The sequence below is a fragment of the Arvicola amphibius genome, chromosome 2 (assembly GCF_903992535.2).
Source record: "Arvicola amphibius chromosome 2, mArvAmp1.2, whole genome shotgun sequence".
Lineage (NCBI taxonomy): Eukaryota > Metazoa > Chordata > Mammalia > Rodentia > Cricetidae > Arvicola > Arvicola amphibius.
The window spans coordinates 25060757-25088037 of record NC_052048.2 but is presented as its reverse complement, the minus strand read 5'-3'; the positions used below and the strand labels follow the sequence as shown (position 1 = coordinate 25088037).

The 27281-nt window shown below is 42.8% G+C and overlaps 1 protein-coding gene across 1 annotated transcript; it reads left to right on the top strand.

Annotated features, from left to right (window-relative positions):
* Window positions 1-1224: 1224 nt before the first annotated feature.
* On the top strand, window positions 1225-25900 carry Cd163 (CD163 molecule). Its single transcript, XM_038319020.2, is given in 18 exon segments — window positions 1225-1390; window positions 2325-2408; window positions 3452-3772; window positions 5501-5824; window positions 7889-8209; window positions 8931-9251; window positions 12678-12992; window positions 13091-13405; window positions 14125-14220; window positions 14303-14617; window positions 16218-16541; window positions 17938-18249; window positions 18601-18630; window positions 18804-18911; window positions 20465-20554; window positions 21595-21671; window positions 21673-21732; window positions 25687-25900. Coding segments are annotated over 17 exon segments (3450 nt in total). The 5' UTR covers window positions 1225-1344; the 3' UTR covers window positions 21724-21732; window positions 25687-25900.
* Window positions 25901-27281: the final 1381 nt, after the last annotated feature.

Genomic DNA, 27281 nt, shown 5'->3' with positions numbered 1-27281 from the left:
ATCTTACCATGAAGGCAAGCTTTTAAGCGATGGCTCAGTGGTTTACAGTAATGAAGAAGTTAGGATAGCCCCCTTATCAGCCAGGGTCTCCAGCACCAATAACGATGGTCTCAAGGGTGGCAAAGCATGCAGCTTCTTTGATCTTGTCATTTACTGGGGACATTTTGGGGAAAGGGTAGAAGTCAACAACTTCTACTAATTTAAATTTGTAAACAAAATTAATGAATGTAAAACTGAACATGGTGGCATATGCCTGTGGTACCAGCGCTGGAGAAGCTGGGGCAGGAGTATTGCCTCAAGTTCAAGGTCAGCCTGGGATACTTAGTGAGTCCCAGGCCAGTCTGAGTGCTACACTGGGAGTCCTTGACTCTTCCGTTATGGAGCCATTACTACTCCTGGACAGTCTAGTCATGTGCTCCATCCTTTACTACTCCTGGCCAGTCTAGTGGTGTGCTCCATCTTTTACTACTTCTGGCCAGTCTAGTGGTGTGTTCCATCCTTTAGAAAGTGCAAAGGCTGCCTGTGTACTACCTTCATATGATCACCCAATAGACGTGTCCATCTCTGGAAATTATGCCAAAAGTGCAAATAATGGCAAGCACCATGTTTTGTGTGTTTTCACATAATTGAACAATGTCTCCATTACTATTTTTTGAATGTGTTTAATTTATTAGTCAAAATAAAATTAAAGGGTTGGAGGAATAGCTCAATAGTAGACACTTGCCTAGTATCTTCAAGGCTTGGGGTTAGAACCCAGCACTGAATAAAGGTAATAAAATAAACTTCAAAAATTAAAAATAGGGTATAGGAAGATGGCTTAGTCATTAGGAGTATTTGTTACTCTTATTGAGGACCAAGTTCTGTTCCCAGCACCCACATGGTGGTTCATAACTTCTTATAACTCCAGGTTCAGGGATTCCAATGTCCTCTCCTGGAATCTGTGGGTACACATGTGAGATATATATATATATATATATATATATATATATATATATATATATACAGGCACACACATAACATAAATCAGAATTATTAAAGTATTCAATCAACAAGAGTATGAATGAATATACTTCCTAGTTTTTGTAAATCTATGGAAAGTGTTAAATTTTCCTTTGGTTGTTTTATGTCCCAAGGAGTGGGGGAAGAGGGCGAAGGCAAAAAGGAGTTCCCCTTTGAGTTTGACTCCTCCCTCGTGGAGCTTTTCCGTTCTTAAGAACGAGATGATTATTTTAAGAACGAGATGATTGTTTTCATCCCCGGTCCTCCACTTTCTTACGGAGAACACTTCTATATATGCAATAGCACAAGGAGACAGAAGAGCCATCGAAATCATTCAACTTTGGAATGGGCAGGCTCAGAATGGTTCTTCTTGAAGATGCTGGATCTCCTGGTAAATGTGTCTCATTTATACTTATTCTTTAGTGGGGTTTAGAGGTATTCTGAGAGCAAATGAATGTGGCTAGCATAGGAGAGCAAAGAATGGAAAGGGGCATTTAAAGTATTTGTCATTAGTCATAGAACCCAACCCGAAATCATAAGAAAGGAAGCAGTGATTGTACTAGTTTTATGTAGTTGCTGAGATGAACGATCAAATCAGAATCTGAAGTAAGCACAACTGCCCTGAGTATGAAAATAGGAGTTGTCAAGAAAGATAAAGTGTAGGAATCAATATTTATTAAAAGTTGATTTCCAGCAGATGTTTGGAGAACCAAGTCAGTGCAAAATTCTACTTCATGGTGTGCATGGACCAGCTAACATCATCCCTCAGTTTTACATGAGTGTTGAATGGTGGCCACTGTGGAGCTGAGAGATATAATAGGACTAAGCATATTTGATGCTGTGTGTGGAGATGAGAAGGCTAACTTTTGGCTATTTGGGATGCCAAGTAGACTGTTTGTCACCCTACTGAGAATGTAAGCACCATTGGTAAAACAGTCGTGACATGAGAAATATCCATTCTCTCGTGAACTTACTGTCTAATTGTGTGGACCAGGTAGACACAGAGAGTAATTGATGCTGAGAAGGTAGAGGGACAGAAATCTCAGACTCCTGTCCTGCAGTGTACAGAGAGCATTGCCACACCCAGTTCACTAATGCCTCTTTAAGACCTGCCTTTAAAATTTGCTTCCACACTCAGTATTCTCGCAAATCCCCACTTCTAGGCTGCATGTAAGTTCGGGGTTTGTGTCTTTCCTGTTTGCCTCCAATTTGGAAGGAAGGGTCTTTCTTTTTATTGGTTTGGTCTTGTCAGATTCTAAGCCCTGAACCTCTTCCTCTCCGGAATCTCTCATTAGTAAGCTTCACTTCTGTCCTTTGTCTCATAGGTTGCAAAAGGTTTGTCTGTTTAGGGACCTTCATTGTGGCCACAGCCTCACTTCTCAGTGCCTCTGCTGTCACTAATTCTCCTGGTGAGTATTTCATCATATTTACTTATGGCCTTAACCCACTCTGATATGAACTGTCAAACAAAATTCACAGTTCTGTGTATGTTAAGTATCATCCATGCTCCACAGAGTTAGACACTTGCAGATCTCTTTGCACACTAGTATAGAACAAGTGCTGAAATTGTTAGTTTCCTCATGGACCCCCATCTTTCATTACCATGTTGACTCAGACATTAAAAGCACACAATAAAATTCTAAGCAGAAGACACTGAATTGTTACCATGGTCTTCCCTCAAACGAAACAACCCCATGTTACAAGAAGATTGAAAGCAGTGTGTGGCAGGCTAAAAGAAAAGAGGAGAAGAAAGCACAGAGTTTTGGGGGAAAGAGAATTCTGAAAACACTTTAATAAATTCAAAACTTAAATTTTACATTAAAAAATTTATTGCAGAAAGTGAAGCTGGTAGGCCCACTGGGTTCCTCGGTTAAGTCAAAGTAACAGAAAAAAAAAGCATCTGAGGTAATCTGGGAATGGGAAGGAGGAAAAGGTTTATTTTGTCACAGAAGGTAAAAGGAAAATAACTCTCTTCCTTTCTGTTTTAAAAGACTAGTTTCAGTAGACTTCAACCGCTTTATAAATTTTTATATAAATGTGTGAAGTGGGTATTTAATCCCCTTCAACTTGTTCTTCCATCCCCACATGGTCACTGTCAACTTTATTTCTATTGAGTTTATGACAGGAAGAAACACACGGAGCTCACCCTGTGACACTCTGTGCATCTTATCCTAGAAGGTATAACCTGTCACTGCTAAGGATACACAGCCATACAACTAAAATTCCAAAGACTACCATGCTGTTAGCTCTCCCAGCTTTGCCGTTGTTCTACTTGAAGCCTGTGGTACTAATGATTCTATCTGGTGCTGTAAAATAGCATTCTCCTGTGGTACCACAATGGGGTCAGGATGGTCTCCACTCTGACTCTAAGTATTATGTAAGTAAGCTAACAGCACAACCTGCTCTCTGAACTCCGCTTGGCCATCATCGCTGTGTTCAATTGTTATTGCAGGAGGAATGAAAAAGGAACTGAGACTGACTGGTGGTGAAAACAACTGCGCAGGGAGAGTGGAACTTAAGATCCGTGAGAAGTGGGGAACAGTGTGCAAGAATGGCTGGGGCATGAATGAGGTTTCTGTGGTTTGCCAGCAGCTAGGATGCCCAACTTCTATTAAAGCCCTTGGATGGGCTAACTCCAGTGCAGGCTCCGGGGACATCTGGATGGATAAGGTTTCTTGTACCGGGAATGAGTCAGCTCTTTGGGACTGCAAACATGAGGGGTGGGGAAAGCATAACTGTACCCACGAGCAAGATGTTGGAGTGACCTGCTCAGGTAAGGATTACCTGCGTTCAAAGCAAATCCCATGCACGTATTTCTGACTCAAAGCACAGCGTCCCTCTCTTGGAAAAAAAAAAAATGCCGGGCTGAATTCTAGCACAATCATGCCCTGATGCAGTGGTTTTATGCAAACTAATCTTTCTGAGCATCTGATAACTCAATGATAAGGCACTGCAGAGCTCTTTGCACACTGGTGTATCACAAGTGCTGAAAATGTTCCCCCATCTTTCATTACCATGTTGACACAGCCATATTCCTCTCTTCCTCCTCCTCCTCATTTTTTTAAATTATTAATTTTTATGATGGGAAAACAAAAGTAGCATTTGCAACAAATTTCATAGCCACGAGAAATCTTTCCAGGCTCTTACCTGTATAGAGAGTTGATATTCCGCTATGACTTCTGTGGAGTGCGCGCTGCTCTTACTTTCTTACCTGATGAAGAGTGAAATTCAACTTACTTTTTAGAAGTTTAGAAACTTAAAGGTGCAACCAGAACCTAATAAGAGGAAAGGAACCCATAGCCACTGGAGGCTCTCTGCTTTCATAGGAATCTGCGTATGTGAAATCCTTCACCCTAATTGCTGCTTAGTCTGCAGAGTCTACCTCTTGGGAGATGACAGCACACTAACCAACAGAAAACTGGTGTCAGGCCACTCCCCCAACCTCTGTGCTACTCACATCTTAGCTTCACGATCTTTCTAGGTGATCAGTGCTAGGCCCGCTACTGAGTCCCAGATCGCTGACATGTGAAGTGGGCTAATGATGAGAGCATGTAGTGCTTAAACATGTAAGAACTGAAGACTGTGGCATGTGCTGCATTTATGTATACTTTGATTATGACCTCTTAGTCTTATTAAATGTGATTACTAATTACCCATCATGAAAACAAGCCTTACTAAGTTAGGGTCATTGGTTGAAGCTTATAGTTCATGAAATTTAATTTCTTGTTCAAGAAAGAAAGTGCTTCTAAACATTTTCTCCAACTGCATCTTCCCCAGGGTCCCCAGATTTCAGCCAGTCTCCCTTCTTCGTGTACTTTACTCTTCACAGGAACTCATGGCATGAGAAACAAATTTCAGTTTAAAAAAAAAGAAAACAAAGCCTCCTCTTTTGCTGAAAATAATAGTAAATTCCTTGGAGAGAAAACAAACTTTGATTCAGAAAACTGAAATAAATTATTTTCTCATAATTTTAAAGGAAGTGATAGCACATAATGTTTTGCAAATTATTGTGTTTGTTTAGGCATTACATCTTTGCATTTTCTTATTTTCTAATTTCAAATTCAACATCAATTATTTATTCTCAGAACTCTTTTGTTATGGAGAGGTTAAAATAAGGAATCTAAGCATTCAGTAAATAACCATTTTCTCATTGTCAACAACTTGATTAGAAGGCCAATTTCCTTTTTTCTGTTTTTTTTTCTGTGAATAATGAGCCATATTGACCTTTTCTATAACAAAGAATATTTTGATCTATAATACAATTTCCTTACAAAGTGGATATAAAGGAAAATCCTTATTGTTCATTGGATTTTAGCAGGTCAAAATTTTCCAATATGTGGAAATGGGCAGTATCTAAAAGCCAAACACTATTTTTTAAGAATGTCATCAAATCCAAATACTATTTTGTAAGAATGTCATCAAATCCCCAGTATCCAGGAAACCCTAAATGATTTATTGCATATGAATAGACTTCGCTTCCTAACCTTGGTCTTCTCTCTAGATGGATCTGATTTGGAGATGAAATTGGTGAACAGCGGGGGCAACCGGTGTTTAGGGAGAGTCGAAGTGAAATTCCAGGGAAAGTGGGGGACAGTGTGTGACGACAACTTCAGCAAAGACCACGCTTCCGTGATCTGCAAGCAGCTCGGATGTGGAAGTGCCGTTAGTTTCTCTGGCTCAGCGAAATTTGGTGCTGGTTCTGGACCCATCTGGCTTGACGATCTGATGTGCAGTGGAAACGAGTCAGCTCTCTGGAACTGCAAACACGGAGCATGGGGAAAGCACAACTGTGACCACGCTGAGGACGTTGGAGTGATCTGCTTAAGTAAGGACACCTCCTGGCTTTCTGTTCTCTGAGACAGACGAAAGGAAAAGGTGCCGGGATTGTAATCCCGAGTCCTTGAGAACATAGTGAAGTCCAGTGAACCTCTATCAGCTCATTACTGTCTCATGTGGGGGCCCAGCTCTAACGTTTGCCATTCACTACCTGAAATCAGGAAACTAAAATAGTTGTAGGGAGCCAGAGAAGTGCTGAAGGGATGGCTTGTTGAATAACAAGAGTCCTTACTGCTCCTACAGAGGACTTGGCCTCAGTTCTCGGCACCCATGTGATGACTCACAACTGCCGATCACTCCAATTCCACAAGATCTGGTTCCTCTTTCCCTGATCTCCAAGGGTACTGTCCACGCATGGTGCATATACATGCTCAGGCATACAATACACATGAAAACAATTCAAAATAAATAAACAAGCAATTAAAACAGTTACAGAAAAAATGACAAATAATGAAATACAGTTCCATCATAAGGAGAGAGTTTAAGAAAATTATGATGGAGGTTGAAGACAGGGTAAAGAGAGGCAGGGGATGCTGAGGTGGAAGGGTACTGAGAGGAGGGTTGAAAAAGGAAGGGGTAAAGAGAGGAGTAGCAGAGGGGTTAGAGGGGCCAGGAGCAAATTTTTAAAGCTTTTGTATATTCAAATATTATATTACATTTCTCCCTTGTGACCCCTTATCCTTTCCTCGTCTTTCTCCCTCCTGTTAGTACTCTCTGTCCTTTTAGACTGTTTTATTTCTACTTTCATGTCATTTCTAGATAAGTAGGTAGAAGATAGGTAGAGATAGATGATAGATAGATAGATAGATAGATAGATAGATAGATAGATAGATAGATAAATAGATGATAGATAGATGAAATAGATCGTAGAGATAGATGCTAGATCAAGATACAAATATAGAAATATCACAAATACATAATTTTGTGTTTTTATTAAAAAAACACAACTGAAATAACATTCACTACTTGTATTTCTGAGGTTGGTTTAAAAACAAACTACCCTCCTCATCATCCCCAATCATAATCCTATTTAACCACCTCCACCTGCCCCTTCCCAAACCATTAGCTCAAATACATAGAATTCAGTAATTAAAAATGAAAGTGCCAGAACAGAGACTTGGGTTACCCACAAGCAAGCACTGCCTCAGCCTGGTGATGATAACACTCCACACAGGGACCCAGGCTGTCATCTTGTGTTTGTCATGGGGTAGTCTTCAGAATCAAGGATGGCTTTTTTGATTGGGGGAGGAGAAAGGAGTGGGTCGGGCCCTTCCCCATCTGCTCTGCCTTTAAACTAAGAAGTTTCCTATTAGTTGCTTTTCCATCACTGTGGTTAAACACCACGATCAAGGCAACTTATAGAAGGAATGATTTATTTGGGCTAAAGGGTCCATCACAGTGGGATGCATGACAAGGGCAGATCTGATCATTGAAGCACCAAGTTGAGCACACACGTCTGAAAACGCAAGCACAACGCGGAAGGGAAACCCGGGAGTGGTGTAATGCTTTAAAATCTCAAAACCATCCCCCCAGTAGCATACTTCCTCCAGAAAGGCCATGCCTCCAAAGTCTCCCAAACAGTGCCACTAACTGAGAGGCAAGTGTCCAGACATCTGAGCCTGATGGGCAACAGTCTCATTCAGAGCACCACAGATATTCTCAAAAGGGCCAGGCGCATAGCAGAAGCAGGGTAACGTAGACAGACCAGACCGTGTGATTAACAGTGAAAGCAAATGCTGAATATTCACACAAACTGGAGTTCGAGGTGAGAAACCTAAACACAGGCAAATATATTCCAACAAGTTAGAGTAAACAGTTCTACGTCAGTTGTAGTGATCCAACAGGCACAACACTGTCTCCGAGGCACTTCCCTTCCATCCGATGCACTTTGCCTTCCATCCCTAGCGACTTGTAATGGTGCCAGTGCCGTACAATGACTGCCTCTCTCCACGTCTCTACCCCTTTCTTTGACTCAGCTAGAGCTACTTTTACTCACATTATCCTTATTTCCCTCTCACTAAGTTGCTGTTGGTGGTTGTTGCTGTTGTTATAGAGGGAGCAGATCTGAGCCTGAGACTGGTGGATGGAGCGTCCAAATGTTCAGGAAGACTGGAAGTGAGATTCCAAGAAGAATGGGGAACTGTGTGCGATGACAGCTGGGACAGTCAGGATGCTTCCGTGGTGTGTAAGCAGCTAGGATGTCCAACCGCTATCGCCGGCATTGGCCGAGTGAATGCCAGTGAGGGATCTGGACCAATCTGGCTTGACAGTGTTTCCTGCAAAGGAGATGAATCGGCTCTTTGGGAGTGTAAACACCAGGAATGGGGAAAGCATTACTGTCATCACAGAGAAGATGCTGGTGTGACGTGTTCTGGTGAGTTAAAATGAAAGCTAAATCCAGGAGGGAAGAACCTGTGTTCACTAGAAAGAGGAAGAAGTGGGAGGTTTGAATCGTGGACATAATTCATTCATTGTTGGGAATTTCAGAACTGTGAGTTCTGAAAAATCTGGCACATTCTTCATGGGAGGGATGCTTGGCTCTGTTCTCCATTACTAGGAGGAGTGCTTAGAAGCACACCTTAAGTTCTAAATCTATGTGGAGCTTAGACAGTTGGCATAAGGGACTATGATGAACGGTGTGCCTGTTTGAGTATGTGTGTGTTTAGCATTTTTAGTCTTTAGAACTATGTACCATTTACAATAGAATTCACAGCCTACATTTGTTTATTAAAGCCTCAAGAAATAGGTAAGCAAAAATTGGGTATGGTGACACACACCTATAATCCAAACCACTTGGGAGAAAGGCTAGGGTAGAGGATGGTAGATTCAAACACTTTTCCGGCAACTTACTGAGACTCCATCTCAAAACTTAAACCAATAGTGTCATTAGGCATATAGCCCTTGTCCAGTTTATATAAGGGACATTATCGAGGTTTAATCCTCAATAATGCTAAGAAACAAGCAAGCAAGTAATCGGAGGTAGGTAAGTCATAGTTTCCATTGTCTTGGTATCTGGGAAGGAGGGGAGAATGAGTGTGTTTTGGGACACGGTGTCTCCCCAGTTTCTTCAGCCTGTGCTTATGTTTCTCCGGCAGATGGGTCGGATATGGAACTGAGACTTGTCGGTGGAGGCAGTCGCTGCTCAGGAACTGTGGAGGTAGAGATTCAGAAGCTGACAGGGAAGATGTGTAGCCGAAGCTGGGATCTGAGTGATGCTAATGTGGTCTGTAGACAGCTGGGATGTGGATCTGCGCTCCAGACATACGCTAAAACCTACTCCAAAAGTAAGGAGACAGATGTGTGGCTCTTACCTGGCAGGTGTAATGGAAATGAAACTTCTTTTTGGCAATGCAAAAACTGGCAGTGGGGCGGCCTTTCCTGTGACCACTATGAAGAAGCTCAAGTTACCTGCTCAGGTAAGACTTTTGATTCCTTTGTTAAGAAACGGCTTAATTCCAAGGATGCTATGAATATTGTGCCCTTGGTTCATTTTGTTTGGTGTTTGTTTTTCCTTTTGTAATTTTTTTAATTCATTTTACATGCCAGCCACAATTTCCCCTCCCATCCCTTCTTTCTCCCCCTGCCCCCCACCCGAAGCCCCCCATCCACTCCTCCAAAAGAGTAAGGCCTCCCACTGGGAATCTACAAAGCCTGGTGCATTCAGCTGAGACAGGACCAGCCTCCCCTCATGCATCAAGGCTGAGCAAGACATCCCACCATAGGGAATGTGCTCCAAAAAGCCAGTTCATGCACCAGGGATAGATCCTGATCCTACTGCCAGGGGCTCCACAAGCAGACCAATCTACACAACTGTCTCCCACATGCAGATGGCCTAGTTCGGTCCCATGCAAGCTCCACAGCTGTCGGTCTAGAGTCCATGATTTCCCATGAGTTTGGTTCAGTTCTCTGTAGACTTCCTAGTCTTGATCCTGACTCCTCTTGCTCATATATTCCCTCCTCCCTCTCTTTAAATGGACTCCCAGAGCTCAGCCTGGTGCTTGGCTGTGCTTCACTGCATCTGCTTCCATCAGGTACTGGATAAAGGCTCTCTGATGACAGTCAGGGTAGTCACCACTCTGATTACAGAGGAAGACCAGTTCATGCACCCTCGCCACTATTGCTAGGAGTCTTAGCTGGGGTCATCTTTATGGGTTCCTGAGAATTTGATTTTCAAGACAAGGTTTCTTTGCGTAGCCCTGGCTGTCCTGGAGCTAGATCTATAAACCAAGTTGGCCTCAAACTCACAGAGTTTGTGCCACTATCGCCCAGATATGGCTTACTTTGTATGCTTTTTAAAGCCTTATAAATCAGGATGTGCAGGTGCATTGCTTATGCTAATCATAGAACTGGGATTTATTTTAAAAATAAATCTGATTGCATTATTTTTCGGAAAGGAGTAATGTATTTAACTCATATCATTATGTCTGTATTATGTTATGTAATATATTGACAGACTATGAATTATCCTTCAACTGAAAATGTAACGGGGGACATCTGAGGAGATGGTTTAGTAGGTAAAGCACTCACCACACACTCATAAGGACCTGAGTTCAGATTGACGGTGCACATAAAAAGTCGGGTGTCACAGTACCACACTTGTAACCTGGGACTTGAGGTTTATAGCAACTGTTCTCAAAGTTAGCAAGAGAATGCTACCCAAACTTCACAGGCTTCTTCTTGTCTAGCTGCCTTAATCTGATGTCAAAAAGGCACATTTACAAATGCAAATAAGCACTGACGCCAGTCTTTGCCTGTCGATTCTTGGTCTCTGAGTTAAGGCCATTTGAAACCTTAAGGCTGAATGGAAGAGAAAGATCAGAAGGCTGCTTTTGTTGTGGGGGGTCCAATTTCATCTTCTGCTTTGGCTGCATTTTATAACCAACTTAGGTGAGGGACAAGATACTCAGAGTGTTTCAAATGACAGCTATTTATCCTTCTTGTGTACATCATTTACGTTGTTACTGAACAAAAGGAGGAAGTCCTAGTTTAACTCGTTCCTACACTTCTTCATTCAGCATTTTTTTTTGTTTTTGTGAGAGAATAAATACTGATTTAGTTACTTTGGCAGATGAAAAAACTTGTTAATCAAAAGAACCAAAGTCATGCACAAGATTTTATCTCATGACTCTTATATAAAAATCAATACAGTCATACGTTTGTCGGGAAGAAAAGTCCCTTTTGAAGCTAAGACTCCAGGATTTTGACCATGTGCACAGAATAAGTGATCCAAACAAAACACCTGTGGTGTGGAAAGATACATGCTAACAGATTTTCATAATCAAGGCTGAGAAAATGGAGTCCCCAAGAAACTTGTTTGTATGGAAGAGTTTCCCTTTGCACTTAGATTCTAATGTTTGAGAATTGGGGACCTGAGAAACTGTGTACAGGAAGGATTTGTTAGCAAGCCAATAACATGTTTTCATCAAGAAAGAAAAAGTACTTTTGGTTTGGTTTTGCTTTTCTCTGGTTGTGTTTTATTTCTTTTGACATGACTACACGTAAATAAACCAGATGCTACGCGAAACCGTGTTTGGCTTAATCTCAGAAACTGGTATGACTGAAAGACTAAGCCTGCCCAAGAAGACCATGAACATTATAGTCAGTGATATCTTCTCAACTCAACAAGAAGACACCGACTTTCCAATTTTAAAAAAAATCATTGATTGTGTATAGCATTGTTTGTTTTAAACTTGATCTGCATTTAGAAGTAGATGGGTTTGTGTTGTATGAAAGGAGAGAAGGTTAAAAAAGATGGCTTCTTTGTCTTACATTTGGATAGGAATTCACTTTAATAGTGAAATTTTGGCCTGCTAAGCCATGCTATCTGTGTTTCTAATGCAGCAAATAGTCCTGTCTGGCACATTTCCAGAGGTATTTTAGTGTAAGATAAACGACATATGATCTGAAAAGAACAAGAGAGTGTATGAACACTGCAAGGGCCCAAGAGCTGTCTGTCCATCTGAACCATGCCGCAGGCGGCCTCAAAGATCCACACAGACCTCTGTGAAGGACCCATGCTCTTTAGAAGGCCCGACCTCAGATGTGCTTTGTAAAAGAAGTGAATTTGAAGTTGTGTTTTCGAGAAGCTGGAATGGTTGCTGGGTGTTAAAGGAAACCCTCCCTTGTCTTGGGGACTGAGTCTCTCACCTGAAAAGGAGCACATTCCAATCTGAGTTCTATTTCTTGTTCCTTGGCATCTCTTTTGTTTGCCTTCTAAAGCCCAGCTACACTAAATGACATACAGGTTTGTTCGCTCTCTTGGTCCTAGAGGCACAAGGTCTGGGAGTCTCAGCACTGCCCTTCCCACTGGCAGAGTGGAGGAAGCACAGTGCTGTGTGATGAAAAGCAGAGCATGCGTAGTCTGTCTATCTGCTTAGGAAGCCTGTGATAAAGTCCTGTCACAAAGGAGTGGGAAGAGGACAGCAAGTGTAGTGCATTCTTTTAAACGTCTTGTGTTCATTCAGTGTTCAAAACGGAAATATGTTGAAAACCAACCGCTGAGCAGGGGTTAATAAGGATGACGCAGACTTCAGACCTAAGCAAGTAGGCTGACGAGAGCCGATAAACAAACTGTGTGTCGTAAATAAATGCAAGTGGCATACTAGAAGAGAAGTGCAGTTCTGATCTTGGTTTTTTAAAAGAAAAAAAACAAAGTTCTAAGATTTTCTTAGGAGGACCGGTCCAATGAGAAATGTGAGATCGTCAATTTGCTATGCTCAGTCTAGACAGAAGACCCAGGAGGCGCGGTGTGAAAAATCACCGAGAACCCACCATGCCCCTAGTCCCGCCATGAGTGGAAATGTGGAAATTATACCTCTCACAGAAACACTATTATTTTTCAGGTCACAGGGAACCCAGATTGGTTGGAGGGGAAATTCCATGCTCCGGTCGTGTAGAAGTGAAGCATGGCGATGTGTGGGGCTCCGTCTGTGATTTTGACTTGTCCCTGGAAGCTGCCAGTGTGGTGTGCAGGGAGTTACAATGCGGAACAGTCGTCTCTATCCTCGGGGGAGCACATTTTGGAGAAGGAAGTGGGCAGATCTGGGCTGAAGAATTCCAGTGCACCGGGGATGAGTCGCATCTTTCACTGTGCTCAGTGGCGCCCCCTCTAGAAGGATCTTGTAGCCACAGCAGGGACGTCAGCCTAGTCTGCTCAAGTAAGATGTGGAAAATGTCTTCAGTTTGGGCCTGTGCTGTGAAGGAGAGCGGGCTAAGGAGTCACAAATGTCTTTCCTAAAGGCCCGTCTCCTTTCAGGATACACAGAAGTCCGCCTGGCAGGTGGCAAGTCCTCCTGTGAGGGAAGAGTGGAGATTAAGGTGCTCGGAGCCTGGGGGCCCGTCTGCAACTCTCACTGGGACATCGAAGACGCCCATGTCTTATGTCAGCAGCTTAGATGTGGAGTAGCTCTCTCTACTCCAGAAGGAGCACCTTTTGGGAAAGGAGCAGGCCAGGTCTGGAGACACATGTACCACTGCACGGGGACTGAGGAGCACCTAGGTGATTGCCTCGTGACTGCCCTGGGTGCACCGACGTGTTCTGAAGGGCAAGTGGCTTCTGTAATGTGCTCAGGTAAGAGACTGAAGAGCGGAGCCAATCAGAAGCCTCTCTGCAGTGATCCAATCAGGAACCTCTCTGCCATCATCCAGTCAGGAGCCACCCCGCAATGATGGGATTTAGAATCAGATGGGCAGGCCCAGATGGGCAGGCTGAGGCGAGGATGAAGCAAAAGAAAAGGAAAGGGCCTATTGGGGTTCGTGAGACATGTGCTAGAGTAGTAACTTCATTTATCTTCTTAGAATGTAAGTGAACTTGATTTTCATCGGCCTCATTGCTGTCTAGTGCTTACTGCAGTGGTTCTCAACCTTCCTAACGCTGCAACCCTTTAATACAGTTCCTCAAGTTATGGTGACCCCCCCCAACCATAAAATCATTCCTTTGTTACTTCATAACTCTAACTCTGCCACTGCCACAAATCATAATGTAAATATCTGATATGCAGGATATCTGATACGTGATCCCTATGAAAGGATTGTTCAACCCTCCCCTAGAGGGGTCACAACCCGCAAGTTGAGAACCACTGGCTTACTGTATCCTAAGTTATTCCAAGCCCCTGCTTCACTTCCAGGTGGTCCATTTGTCTCCCCCTTTCTCTGTGACCCGCCCACCTTCCTCCTCCCTCTTTCTAAAGCTGTGTTTGTCCTCAAATCATCTGGAGGACTCTCCACCTGAACCACGTTCTTCCTCGTAACCTTTTGATCTTAAATGCCTAAAAATATTGGTGTTTTCAGGAAACCAATCCCATACATTGCAGCCGTGTAGTTCATCATCTTCGGTCCAAACAACAAGCTCTACCATCGCAGACAAGAGCGATGTGCCCTGCATAGGTAAGAACTCGTGATCGCGCTATGCAAAGGATCTGACTCCTTTTGAAATGCTCTTCAGTGTTATCTTCATCTCTCTTTCCAGCAAGCGGACAGCTTCGATTGGTAGATGGAGGCGGTCGCTGTGCTGGGAGAGTCGAAGTCTATCATGAGGGCTCCTGGGGCACCATCTGCGATGACGGCTGGGATCTGATTGATGCCAGTGTGGTGTGCAAGCAGCTGGACTGCGGTGTGGCTATTAATGCCACGGGTTCTGCTTACTTTAATGAAGGAAAGGGGAATATCTGGCTAGATGAGGTCAACTGCAATGGGAAAGAATCTCATATTTGGCAGTGCCATTCACATGGCTGGGGGCGCCATAACTGCAGGCACAAGGAGGATGCTGGTGTCATTTGCTCAGGTAAGCTCTGTACATAGCTCCTGGTCACAACTGTATTTAAAGTGACTAAGAAGCAAATGGCAGTGAATGTCAACCGAGGAAGTCCCTAGGGAGAACTGTGCAGGGCGCCTGGAAGTGTTTCACAACGGTACATGGGGAAGCGTTGGCAGCAGCAGAATGCCTCCAACCACCGTGGGGATGGTGTGCCATCAGCTGGGCTGCACAGACCAACGGGACCCTGAGATGATGCAAACGCCTAAGTCCTGACTTGAACCTAGACTGGAATGTGCAGGCCCTGAGACTTCTCACCATATTCCTGAAATACACAGCTTATGTGTCAGTTAAAATCAAATGAGAGGGGCTGGAGAGATGGCTCAGTAGTTGGGAGCACTGACTGCTCTTCCAGAGGACCCAGGTTCAATTCCCAGTACCCACATGGCAACTCACAACTGTTTGTAACTCCAGTTCCAGGGGACTCAACACCCCCTGGAATGCACAGCATTGCACATAAAAACAAACAAATGAGAACTGAATAATACTTCCCAAGTTAAAATTATAGTAATTTAGGGAGAAAAATCCAAATGCTATCATTGAAAAGAACTCAGAGGTGTAACAAAAGAGATGTCTTGATGGGGGGACATTTTGGCATTAGGGAGACACCTGATGCCAGGGAAAGCCCCAGGAACCCACAAGGATGACCCCAACTAAGACTCCTAGCAAGTGGGAGGGTACCTGGCCATCTATAAGCAGACTGGTGACTTCCCTAATTGCCATCCTCTATCCAGTAACTGATGGAACCAGAGGTGGAGATCCACAAACAAGCACTTTGCTGGGCTCCGAGAGTCTTGCGGAAGAAAGGGAGGAGCGGTTTACGAGCCAGGGGGGTCATGATGGGGGAACCCACAGATACAGCGGACCTGAGCTCAGGAGATCTCATGGACGCTGAACCAACAGTTGTGGAACCTGCATGGGACCAGCCTAGGCCCTCTGCATGTGTGTGACAGTTGTGTAGCCTGGTCTCTTAGTAAGGCTTCTAACAAAGGGAGCAGGACCTCTCCCTGGTGCTTAGCTGACTTTTGGTAACCTGTTCCCCATGCTGGATTACCTTACCCCACCTCAGTGTAAGGGGAGGAGCTCGGTCCTGCCTCAACTTGAGGTGTCATGCTTTGTGCAAGCCCATGGGGGGCTCCCTCTTTCTGAATGAAGATGGAGAAGGAGCAGATGGGGAAGGGGGGTTGATAAGAAAGGGGGGATAAGAAAAAAGAAGGGAGGAGAAACTAGTTGGTATGTAAAAATAAATGAAAAATGTTACTTAAATAAAAAATATTAAAAAGAAAAGAAAAGAAAAGAGCTTAGAGGAGGTTCTGAATCTCCTGAGTGTCTCAGAGCACTGACAGCCTTTAAAAGAGATCCCTGAGTACAAAACTCCAGTTCAAAAAGCCAGATGGTATATAGAAACTAATACTGTATTTTATTAAGACCTACTGGTTTATGCAGAGATCTACTGGTTTAACAAATTGCTAGGAGTTGACACACTATCTATTACAGCCATTCTTACATTGGACAAAAAGATGTTTTCTTCAGAGAAGCTGTGAAATCACCAATTCTTCTTTTCTCCCAGAGTTCATGTCTCTGAGGCTGACTGCTGAAGTCCCTAGGGAGAAGAACTGTGCAGGGCGCCTGGAAGTGTTTTACAACGGTACATGGGGAAGTGTTGGCAGCAGCAGAATGACTCCAACCACCGTGGGGGTGGTGTGCCGTCAACTGGGCTGTGCAGACAACGGGACCATGAAACCGATATCCTCAGACAAGACGCCATCCAGGCTCATGTGGGTAGATAACGTGCAGTGCCCAAAAGGAGTGGACACCTTATGGCAGTGCCCCTCATCTCCGTGGAAGCAGAGACGGGCCAGCCCTTCCGAGGAGTCCTGGATCACCTGTGACGGTGAGTACCCGTTGTCCATTTCCTGTGACGGTGAGTACCCACTGTCCATTTCCATTCTACCCCTTCACTCTCACCTCTGAGAAAACATGACGTTTTATTTCCCTGATCACACCGCGGATTGATTTGTTAGGACTCATTAAACAAGAGTGGGTAACGTCCAGACAATAGTTAGGCTTGGGAGAGTTGGTTTTGTATAACTGTTATATTGTATGTGTATATACCCACATACAAGATCAATAATCATTATCCCAGACTTTCCCGTTTCTGTACTTGAAAGTTCTATTTGATTGCTTTCTCTAAGGAAACCAAGAAGAGAATACATGATTAATAATTGGATTTTTGAAAGGCCTACTTTCCTTTTCCCACATTTCTTCCAAATATGATCTTGACACATCAATAATAGAAAGCACTTGGAATGATTGAGTCTGACTATTTCTATCCCTATCACTCTTAGCCATGTGAGAAAATTTGACTTTCCACATTAATAATGCTGACTTCATTCACTTGCAGTTTCTTGAGTTGCACTATGACTCTTTAAATAATATCTTTAATAATACTTTGAGAATTTCATACAATGTATTTTGATCATATTCACCCCTCTACCTCAGCTCCTATGCTGTAGGCTGCATTTTCACCATAATAATGGTGTCCTTTGCTGTGCAGAAGCTTCTTTTTATGTGGTTCCATTTGTCAAGCATTTGATGGAATATATCCACTTTGATGAAAAGGGATATATTTTTGTTTTAAAAATTAGGAGTATAGAATTTTTTAAATTCACACTAATTTTTATATATTTTATTGATTCCTTAAGAGTTTCACACATGCATGCAATGCACTTTGATCAACCCTTCCTCTAGCTCCTCTCAGATTCAATCCTTATCGCCCCTCTGACTTCATGTCCTCTTTCTCCTTCTGTTTTTTCATAACCCATTGGGCCCAATCTGCCGCCTATATACTCATGGGTGTAGGGCCACTTACTGAAGCATGGTCAACCTACCAGGAACCACATCCCTAAAGAAAATTGACTCCCCAGCCTATAAGAGCCATCAGCTGTTAGTAGTTCCTAGGTAGAGAGGATTCATCATGCCCTCCTTGCTCCGTGATGGGACGTGGACTAGCTTGATCTTCTGCAGACAGCCACACCTGCTATGCATGCAATGGTTCTTCCATATCTCTCCCAGCCTCCGGTCCTTACGATCTTCTGACCTCTCTCCCCAAGGATGGTCCCTGAGCCTTAGAAGTGTAATGGAGATGTCTCATTTATGGCTGTTGCTCTCTGTACTTTGACAAGTGCGCATTAAATAGTTTGTAAAGCAATTGAATCTCTGTTCTCCTATAGCCTTCCTGACGCTTTCATCTTCTCAGGAATAACCCAGATGTCTATGATATTTTTCAGACAAAATAAGACTTCAGGGAGGACATACTGAGTGCTCCGGCCGTGTGGAGATCTGGCACAAGGGTTCCTGGGGCACAGTGTGTGACGACTCCTGGGATCTCAATGATGCTCGGGTCGTGTGTCAGGAGCTGGGCTGTGGTCAGGCTGTGAAGGCGCTGAAAGAAGCAGCGTTTGGTCCAGGAACTGGGCCGATATGGCTCAATGAAGTGCAGTGCAGAGGGAATGAGTCTACCCTGTGGGGTTGTCCTGCCAGACCGTGGAGCCACAGTGACTGTGGGCACAAGGAAGATGCTTCTGTACTGTGCCTCCCAGGTGCGTGTCAACAACCTGATTGAGCAGGACTCTTCGGTAGCAAAGACAAGCCAGGCATCAAAACGTGATGTGCTTATGTTTGGTCTGGCAACAGGGGTGTCTGATAGGAAGACAATCATGTAGAGGAAAGATGGAAACATTTGCTATTACACAGTGGCTGTCACAGAGGACAGACAGACATACAACCTACATATCTTTGTGCAAGAGATGAGCGACTGGGAGACCCAAGCTTTAGTTTAGAAAATGTAGTTCACTTGCTTAAGAAGCGGTGAAGGTTCATACAAGGAAATATTGATATTTGCTTTATCCGTGGCCCCCCCAAATTGAGTCTCTTCCTCTTTTCTCCCTCAGGAACGCCTCCAGAATCAGAGCGTGGCACAGGTATATTGTGGAATTTATAAGCATGGGACTGTATTACTTGGAATTGCTCATGTTTAGAAAACTCTGGGTCAGAAGGAGTTGTAAGGGCTGGAGTTTTGCTTCAGGGCTCTTGCAGGTGTCCAAAGGAAGCAGCTGAGAATTTATCATCTTTCTTAATATTTACCTTTCCTTAGGGCACTCCGTCCTCATTGCACTCCTGATCTGTGGCGCCATCCTATTGGTCCTTGTCTTCACATCCCTCTGGTGGGCTCAGAAGCAAAGGCAGATACAGCGGCTTACAGGTCTGTGCCAAGTTATGATCTCACTAACATGCCCAAAGGATTAAGGGATTCTTGAACTAATTATGACTAAATAAACAAATTACTCAAGGGTGAAGTGACCAGAAAGTAGGGAGTCATAAGAGATTTGAAGAGTTCCTTAGAGTATAAGCATCAAAATATTCTCAGAATAAAAAAAGGGGAAAAACTCTGGCTACCATAGTATGCTCTGCATTCCATGTGTTTAATTGGAGTAGTTAATTAATGGAACCGGTAATTTATAGTGAATATAAATACAATTCATGATTTGGAATGAAGGTTTGTTCATATTTTATTTTCTCTAATAATAATAACCTTAATGTGAAAGCGCCTTATTCTATCAAGCAATGTATAGGGTCTAAAAGTGAAGAAAAGGATAATAAAATAATAAAATATTTTTGTTTAATGGTAGAATGTAGATAAATGGCAATGTAGCGCTTTATTAATATGAACAAGAATCAAAGTGACAGCGAGGAGAGATTATCTGATGTTAAAAACAAGGTAGAAGGCTTCGAAAGAGCCTTTCTGACAGGCTCTAACGATGGTTCAGACAACTGGACGAGAGACATCCCAGAGAAAGAGCGCGTGCACGAGTGCAGGGACGGATAGAGACACCCCAGGGAAAGAGCGCGTGCACGAGTGCAGGGACAGATAGAGACATCCCAGAGAAAGAGCGCGTGCACGAGTGCGGGGACGGATAGAGACATCCCAGAGAAAGGGCGCGTGCACGAGTGCGGGGACTGATAAAGGATGACACAGTTGTCATCGAGGGAAGTGAGGATCAAAGAGAGAAGCTGCCTGCCAGGCTAGTGCAGAGGGAAGGAATCAGTTTTGAATGCTTGCATCTGAGAGTCCAAGGCTGCCTGGTCATTAGAGCAGCACGTGAGGGAAACTGAAGTGGTCCAGCTATCCCTGAAAAGACCTTTCAGCAAGGGCGTGCGTGATGTACTTTTGCTGGCCTTTGGGACCTCACTTCTCATGCTGGGTCACCTTGCCCAACCTTCATACAGGGGACGATGCTTGTCCTTACTGCAACTTGATAGACCACGTTTTGTTGATACTCATGAGAGACCTACCCTTTCCTGGATGAAGACAGGGAGGGGATCAGGGGATGGAGAATCGGGGAGAGGGACAGGGAGGGGAGGATGGAGGGGGGGGTTGTGACCAGGATGTAAAATAAATAGATGAATTTTAAAAAAGAAAGAGAAAAAAAAGCGCCTGCATGAAAGGTTGGAGTAGGACCCCGTTGTTGACAGGAGCAGTTGAGATGAAAAGTGGGAGAGCTTTATAGAGAGCACGGGACGGGTGGGAGGGAAAAGGACACGCTTTCAGCCAATCAGAGGAATGTTGGCTTCCTTGGTAGGGAAATGGGTTGTTACATCTCGAGAGTAGGGGCAATTGTCTGTCTACCTCATCCAAGCAGACTGGTTGAAAACAAGGTCGCAGGTAAAGGTCGAGACTGCTCAAATTGCTGGTGAAAGGCTCGGTGAAGGAGGGTTGGGTTTTTGCTGTTCATAACCCATGACTTCCGTTGTCAGTTTCCTCGAGAGGAGAGGTTTTGATACATCAAGTTCAATACCAGGAGATGAATTCGAGAGCAGACGATCTGGACCTGCTGAAGTCCTCAGGTCAGTGGGTTGTGTGAGCCTAAAGCCTGGTGTTTCAAACAAGAGCCTGCAATTGAGGTTGAGCACCCTACTTCGATTAATTGTTGAAAACTGTCTAAAAACCCTGTAATGGAAAGTTTGGGGGCATGGGAAGAAGGAATGAGGAACAGGAGAGATGATTCGGCCCATTAATGGCTACGCTCACACCCAAAACGTCAAGAAAGGCAGCCGTGAGCTGGAAATCATTTTTCGAGAATGTAAGTTGCCGCCATAAGGAAGTCTTTATCTAGCCTCAGAGGTTGATCGCCGAAAGGGGTGCACTGACCCAGCGGCATTGGGCCTCATTTTCCGGAAACAGAAATTCGTTTTCTAAAAGACTGTAATGACTGCTGTTTAAATTTTTTCTTTCACTTTTTAAAAGAGAAAGCCTGAGTATACCTAAGGCCCACAACATGATGTTATGAAAAACACAGAGGCGCTATTAAAGTTACTAAAGCGAAGCAAGTGAGCATTTCCACCGTCTCAAATAGGAATCCTGCCCACAGCACAGTGTTGTCGCTACTGCGCATGTGCTGCACAGGAGAGCCGACATCCACTCACCCAGCTCATCTTCTTTGCATCCTCTCAGTTGCGTCTTTTCCTTCAGAGTTTTATCCACTCCCACTCCCTGCCATATCCATCCTTGAATGTGATTTTTATTAAATTTTTCTGGAAGTCTAAAAGTTCACGTTTTTCCATACTCCTTAAAAGGACACCATTGGCACTCCCAGGACCAGCCTTATCTTTCATTCTAGAAGGGATACCCTAGTATTCATTGTCCTTGCTCCATGAAGGAACATGAAGGAACATGAAGGAACTTCTAAGAGGTACTTGCTTCCGTCCTTCAGTCTGTTGCTGCTGCTATGTCAGATACATATTTAAGGAACAGGGACGGTGCTGGGCCCTTGGCTCACAACTTTTAACAGACTAATTGAGGGCAGTTTTTAGACTCTTAAAGAACTTCTCAGATACTTGAGGCCAGGGCTAACATATATTCCCAGTAATTACCTTCTTCCTTCCAGAGAATTCCAATGATTCATGTGATTTTAATACTGATGGACTAACATCTCTGTCTAAATATGTTCCTATTCCTGGAATAAAAAAAGGAAGCCATTCAGAGACACACTGAAAAGGAAAATGATAATTTATAATCCACCGAGGTAAGTGAATCATTATTCAAAAAGGGAACACTCCTTTTGTGACAGACAACTCCTCTTGTATTAGAGAGAAAGAATGCATATACATGTATGTTTATGAATGAATATACATATGTGTATATGTTTATAAATATGTATCTATGTTCAGATATAGATCAACTCTTTGTAAATATGACCCAACCATTGCTAAGATCTGTGTGTGTGTGTGTGTGTGTGTGTCTGCTTATCAAGAACAATGATATACTATAAAGCTATGGAGAAACAAGGTAAATAAATATTTTTTCAAACATTACAGGGATCCTGTCAGGCATTGTAATATTGTATAATTTATGTTATGAAAAAGATTGCGCAAGCTACTACAAATAGCAGAAAATTAATCTACAAGGTTTAGGACAATTATAAGAAGAAGTGATATTTAAATTAAATCTTAATCATGGTTGAAATATGATCCAGTCTGGAATAAAGGTGGTATAGTATGCACAAACTATGGAGACATAGATGATAGCCACACCTTGAAACAGGCTTGCACTCAAATGCACACATTATGCACATTTATAAATATACTTAAGCAAGGCACGTTTGGCTTCACATTTAACAATTGTCTTCCATGAAGAAAGTTCAACCCAAAATTATAAAAGCTTAAGAAGTGAAAAAGCAAGAAAGTTTGTTAAGTTATACTTTTTTAAAAGATGGTGAAATGAGTTGTAGGTTCCCTTTTCTGTTTCTTTTAATTTAGTAATTAAAGAATATAGCTCTGTAGAAATATTATAGATGCTCTGTGAGAAACACCAATGGAGACAAAGAGTAGTAGAACTCTTGGAAAGTCCATAATTGTAAAATGTTGGGCCGAAGGATAGCTTAGGGGTAGTGAACTTGTCTAGTGTCTACCAGGTCCTGAGTTTAATGACCAGCGCTATAGTGAAAAGAAAGACAAACACTTATGCTTTGAAGTGTTAATGTCCACAAAATATAAGGAATTGATTATATATGCATATATACATGATGTTCAAAGTTTCTACATAGCATAAACAGTGATTACTGTTAATATATCTTTGTATGCATTATACATATATATATACACACACGTACAAAAATGTCTAAGGAACAGTTAAGCAAAGCTACATAAAGTCATTTTGTCCAGGATGACTTGAAATAGAAATTCGAAGGCATTGGAGCATTCAGCATTCAGAACCCCAGAATCCATGTAAAAAGCCAGGGATGATGGTGTACTCCTGCAAGCCCAGCCCTGGGGGAAGACAAGTGGTCCCTGAGGCCCATTGGCTAACCAGCCTAGCCAAGTCAATGAGCTTCAGGTTCAGCGATGAAGAGAGATTCAGAAAAGATATTTGACATAAGTTTTGGGTTTCGACACTCATATGCACCCGCGTGCACACACCCATACTAGCAAGTGCTCAGGCAACTAATAAAAAGACAACTGTGAAATAGAATAAATAGAAAATTTTTAATGTTCAGTTTGTTCCACATGTCTGGAGAATTCAAAGTACGGTTTGTAATGAGATCTTACTTCCTATAAAGCAGACTAGCAAACATTTACAACAGCATCGACACCTACTAGTGATGAGAATTAAGAGAGGGGAGCAGTTGAAATCAGGGCTGCTAGAAGAGACACGGTGACCTCTAGAGAACGCAGTCTACTGATCCCTGCTAAAATGACAGTCAAGTAACGGAGAGATTCCTAAATCCTTTCACTCAATCTATGTCCTTGTGAGGATTCTGTCCTTACAAGTAAAGTCGCTACTGTAAAGACCTTTGTCAGAGGCTGCCTATCTCACATTGTTTGCTACTAATAGCCAAAAAAGTAAAGAAATAAAAATAAAAGAATAAAGTCAATGTCAAGTGACAGCTTCAATGGCTGGGAAACCTCTGGGTTTAATTCTGAAAAGGACAGTCACAAAGGTTAGCATGCTTCCGCTCACATGACCAAATTGTTCGTGACATTAAGTAAAATGTTTTTATCAGTGACCGAATACATTTCTGTGGAGGTAGAAATAGTAATAATTCTAACTACATTGTAGACTGGGGATTCTGAGAAACTTCTGACTTACAACCTCAAGTACATTAACATACCCTGAGGTGGCAGGTCTTTAGGTGACAGCAACCACCCAGTGACAGCTGTTGCAGGATCACAGGGGCATGGATTTTTAGAAAAGGCATCTTTGTTTTTCTTGGGCTTTTTTGGGGGGGCATTGTTTTGTTTTTGTTTTGTGGGGTGTTTTTTTGAGACAGAATCTTACAGTGTAGCCCAAGCTAACTTCACACTCACTATGTAAATCAGGTTGACTTCAAACTCAGAGCAATTTACAATCCTCCTGTCTCAGTTTTGTGAGTTCTAGACTCACAAATGAGCACCACTGTTCCTGACTTTTTGAATGACATTTTTTTTTTTTTGGTTTTTCAAGACAGAGTTTCTCTGTGTAGCTTTGGAGCCTGTCCTGTAACTAGCTCTTGTAGGCCAGGCTGACCTCAAACTCACAGAGATCTGCCTGCCTCTGCCTCCCGAGTGCTGGAATTAAAGGCATGCGCCACCATTGTGTGTGCCACCACTGCCCAGCGAATGTCATATTTTGATCTTACTATCACAGCATGGAACAAAAGTGGTTTTTGTAAGTGAGTGTTACAGCTCTGGAGGGAGAGGTACCCTGACTTCCCAGGAAATCAGGTGATACCTGAAGTTGGGGTGTGGTGGGGGATGGTCTCCTGCAGGATATAGCAATCCTGCTCCTCTCCTAGAGAAAAGCGCTACAGCTGAGCTCTGTCTGCTCTGTTCCCCTAAGAGAACGTCCTAGCAGAGCTATCCCCTTCTTCTGCAGCTCCCTTCTTCTGCTACACTCTCCTAAAGGGGAACCCCCCACACACACCGTTGTTACTTTTTTTTCTGCTCAGCCTTGCTTCATCCCCCAATGTCTCAGCAAGGTTTTCTTCTGCTCAGTCCCCTAAAGGACACCTCAGCAAGATTCTTCTAGTCTGTGCTGGTGAATGAAGTTCTTCACCCAAGACTCTTTTGAGAAAGAGATTTATTTGGGAAGGATACCAGGAGAGCGGCTGCCTCTGACGGGGTGGGAAAGGATGGCCCACAAGTGAACAGGCGGAGTCTTATATAGTGCTTCTAAGGCAGAGTTTTCCCGGGGAGAAGTTTTTCTGCTCAAGGGTTGGTTAGTTTAGTTAGTCGGGGGGGGGGGGGGGGGGGCGCAGAGATGACTCTGATTTCAGAACCAAATTGTGTTGCTTTTACTGGCCCTTTTTAGCATTTTTTTGGTCTATTTTCAGGGCTAAAGCGTATTTCTTTCACTGTCTCTGTTTCTAGGGTCAATGTGTGCTTCTTTTGCTTTGGTTTCAGAGTCGGTGTTTTCTTTGGTTCTGAGTTCAGGGATAATGTATTATTTTCACTGACTCAGGTTTTAGATCCATGGTGTATTTCTTTCACTGGCTCTGGGTTCAGAAGTAGGGTGCTCAGGGATTGGCTGGTTTTCCTGCTCAGGGATTGGCTGGTTTTTCTGCTCAGGAATTGGCTGGTTTCATGTTTCAGTTGATCAGGGACAGAGCTGGCTCTGGTTTCAGGGCCAAACTGTGTTTTTTCTACTGGCCTTTTTAGCTTTGTGACTCTAGTTTTGGAACCAGGGCAGATTTCTTTCAACTGATTCGAGTTCCAGGGTCAAAGTGTGTTTCTTTGGCTCTAGTTCCAGAGTCTGGTTTCTCAGGGACTGGGTTCAGGGCTAAAAGTATTTCTTTCACTGGCTCTGGGTTCAAAGCAAGAGTGGGTTTCTTTGGCTGGCCTTTTACCCACCAGTTGTCACACACACTAAAGCTCATACCTCTCTGTGGTTAATCCTCTGCTCAGCAAAGGTAGTATGTTTTCTCCTATAAATGAGTTTGGATTTATGCAGTATGATATGATGCATTCTTCTATGTAAAGAAATGACCTTTTTCTACTTATAGGCTAGGTTGGCGTTTAAGAAACCTTGACATGACAGCTGCCTAAATGGAGCAAGAACCCAGTCCATACCCAGATGACCACAGCTTCAACGTCATGCCGTCTTTAGTCTCCTGGTAGTCTGCTGGACTTATAGAAACCCTACTTGTGAATTTGACCACTTAATAGAGATGGGAGATTTTGAGTATATTAAATAAACAATGTTATTAACTGACTTAACATCACTTGTTTGTTTCTTTGTTTGTTTTGTTTGCTTGTTTGAGATAGGATCTCACTATGTAGCCCTGGCTAGCCTGGAGCTAGCTATATAGATAGACCAGGCTGAGCCAGAACTCACAGAGATATGATTGCCTCTGCCTCCCAAGTGCTGAGATTAAAAATGTATACCTCCGCTGGGCGGTGGTGGCGCACGCCTTTAATCCCAGCACTCGGGAGGCAGAGGCAGGAGGATCTCTGTGAGTTCAAGACCAGCCTGGTCTACAAGAGATAGCTCCAGGAAAAAAAAAGCTGCAGAGAAACCCTGTCTCAAAAAAACCAAAAAATAAAAATGTATACCTCCACACCTAGTTTAACCTTTTTGTCTTGATTTTTGTAAATTTATGATTGAGTTTTTCTGACTTTTTAGGGTTTCATGAATATAATATCTTTTCATTTGGCATGCTAATTTTCAAATATTATACACTTCCTTCTAGTTGATTTTAAGTAATAAATTTCTTGTAACCCAATTTGAAAAGTCCATTTTCACTTGGATATTTTTTAATAAATGGGTGTGGTCATCAAGTCCATACAGAAGCTGTGACTGCCTGTGTGGGGTCTTTAAAAAGAGAAAATGGGGGAAAGGAGAGGGACATTAGAGCAAGAGTGGGACCAGTTGAAAAGAGGTTTAGAAGGAATGGGAGTAAGGGTTAGTGTGGCCACATGCATCATAGCCAAGTATGATATGTCTAAAACTGAAATTAATTTTTTAAAAAACAGGAAAGCAGGTTGTACTATTGAAGGGGCGTGGTCAATTCTTTTTGTGCTATAATTCTGCTCACTGACAAGGAATGCAGAAAGGTACCTGATGAGGAAATTACTCAGTGGTTTAGTTCCTCGGTCCTTAGGAAGTATCATGGAGTCCAAAGCCATGCATAAACTCTGAGGCTTCTATATAAATACAACTAAAAAGTAAGCTCATATATACAAAAATTATCATGGTACTATTTACATAAATATAATAATAAGTATTAACATAAAGACAGTATTTAAATCAATTCAGTACTAAGCTTAGCATCTACAAACTGTTGAGTATACTAGTCTTTTATGCAATTTTTTAATTAATTATATTTAAAATTACAGACACATTTATCATGGAAATATGATGCTTTGAAATAATCATTTAATGTATATTAATTAGCCTGATGACTAGATCAAGCTAATTAGTATACATTACTTTGCATGTGATTTTCTGTCCTGAGAACATATTAAAACCTACTTTCCAGCCAGGCAGTGGTGCTACATGCCTTTAATCCTAACACTTGGGAGGCAGAGAGAGGTGGATCTCAGTGAGTTAAAGGCCAGCATGGTCTACCAAAGTGAATTCGGGACAGCCTGGACTGTT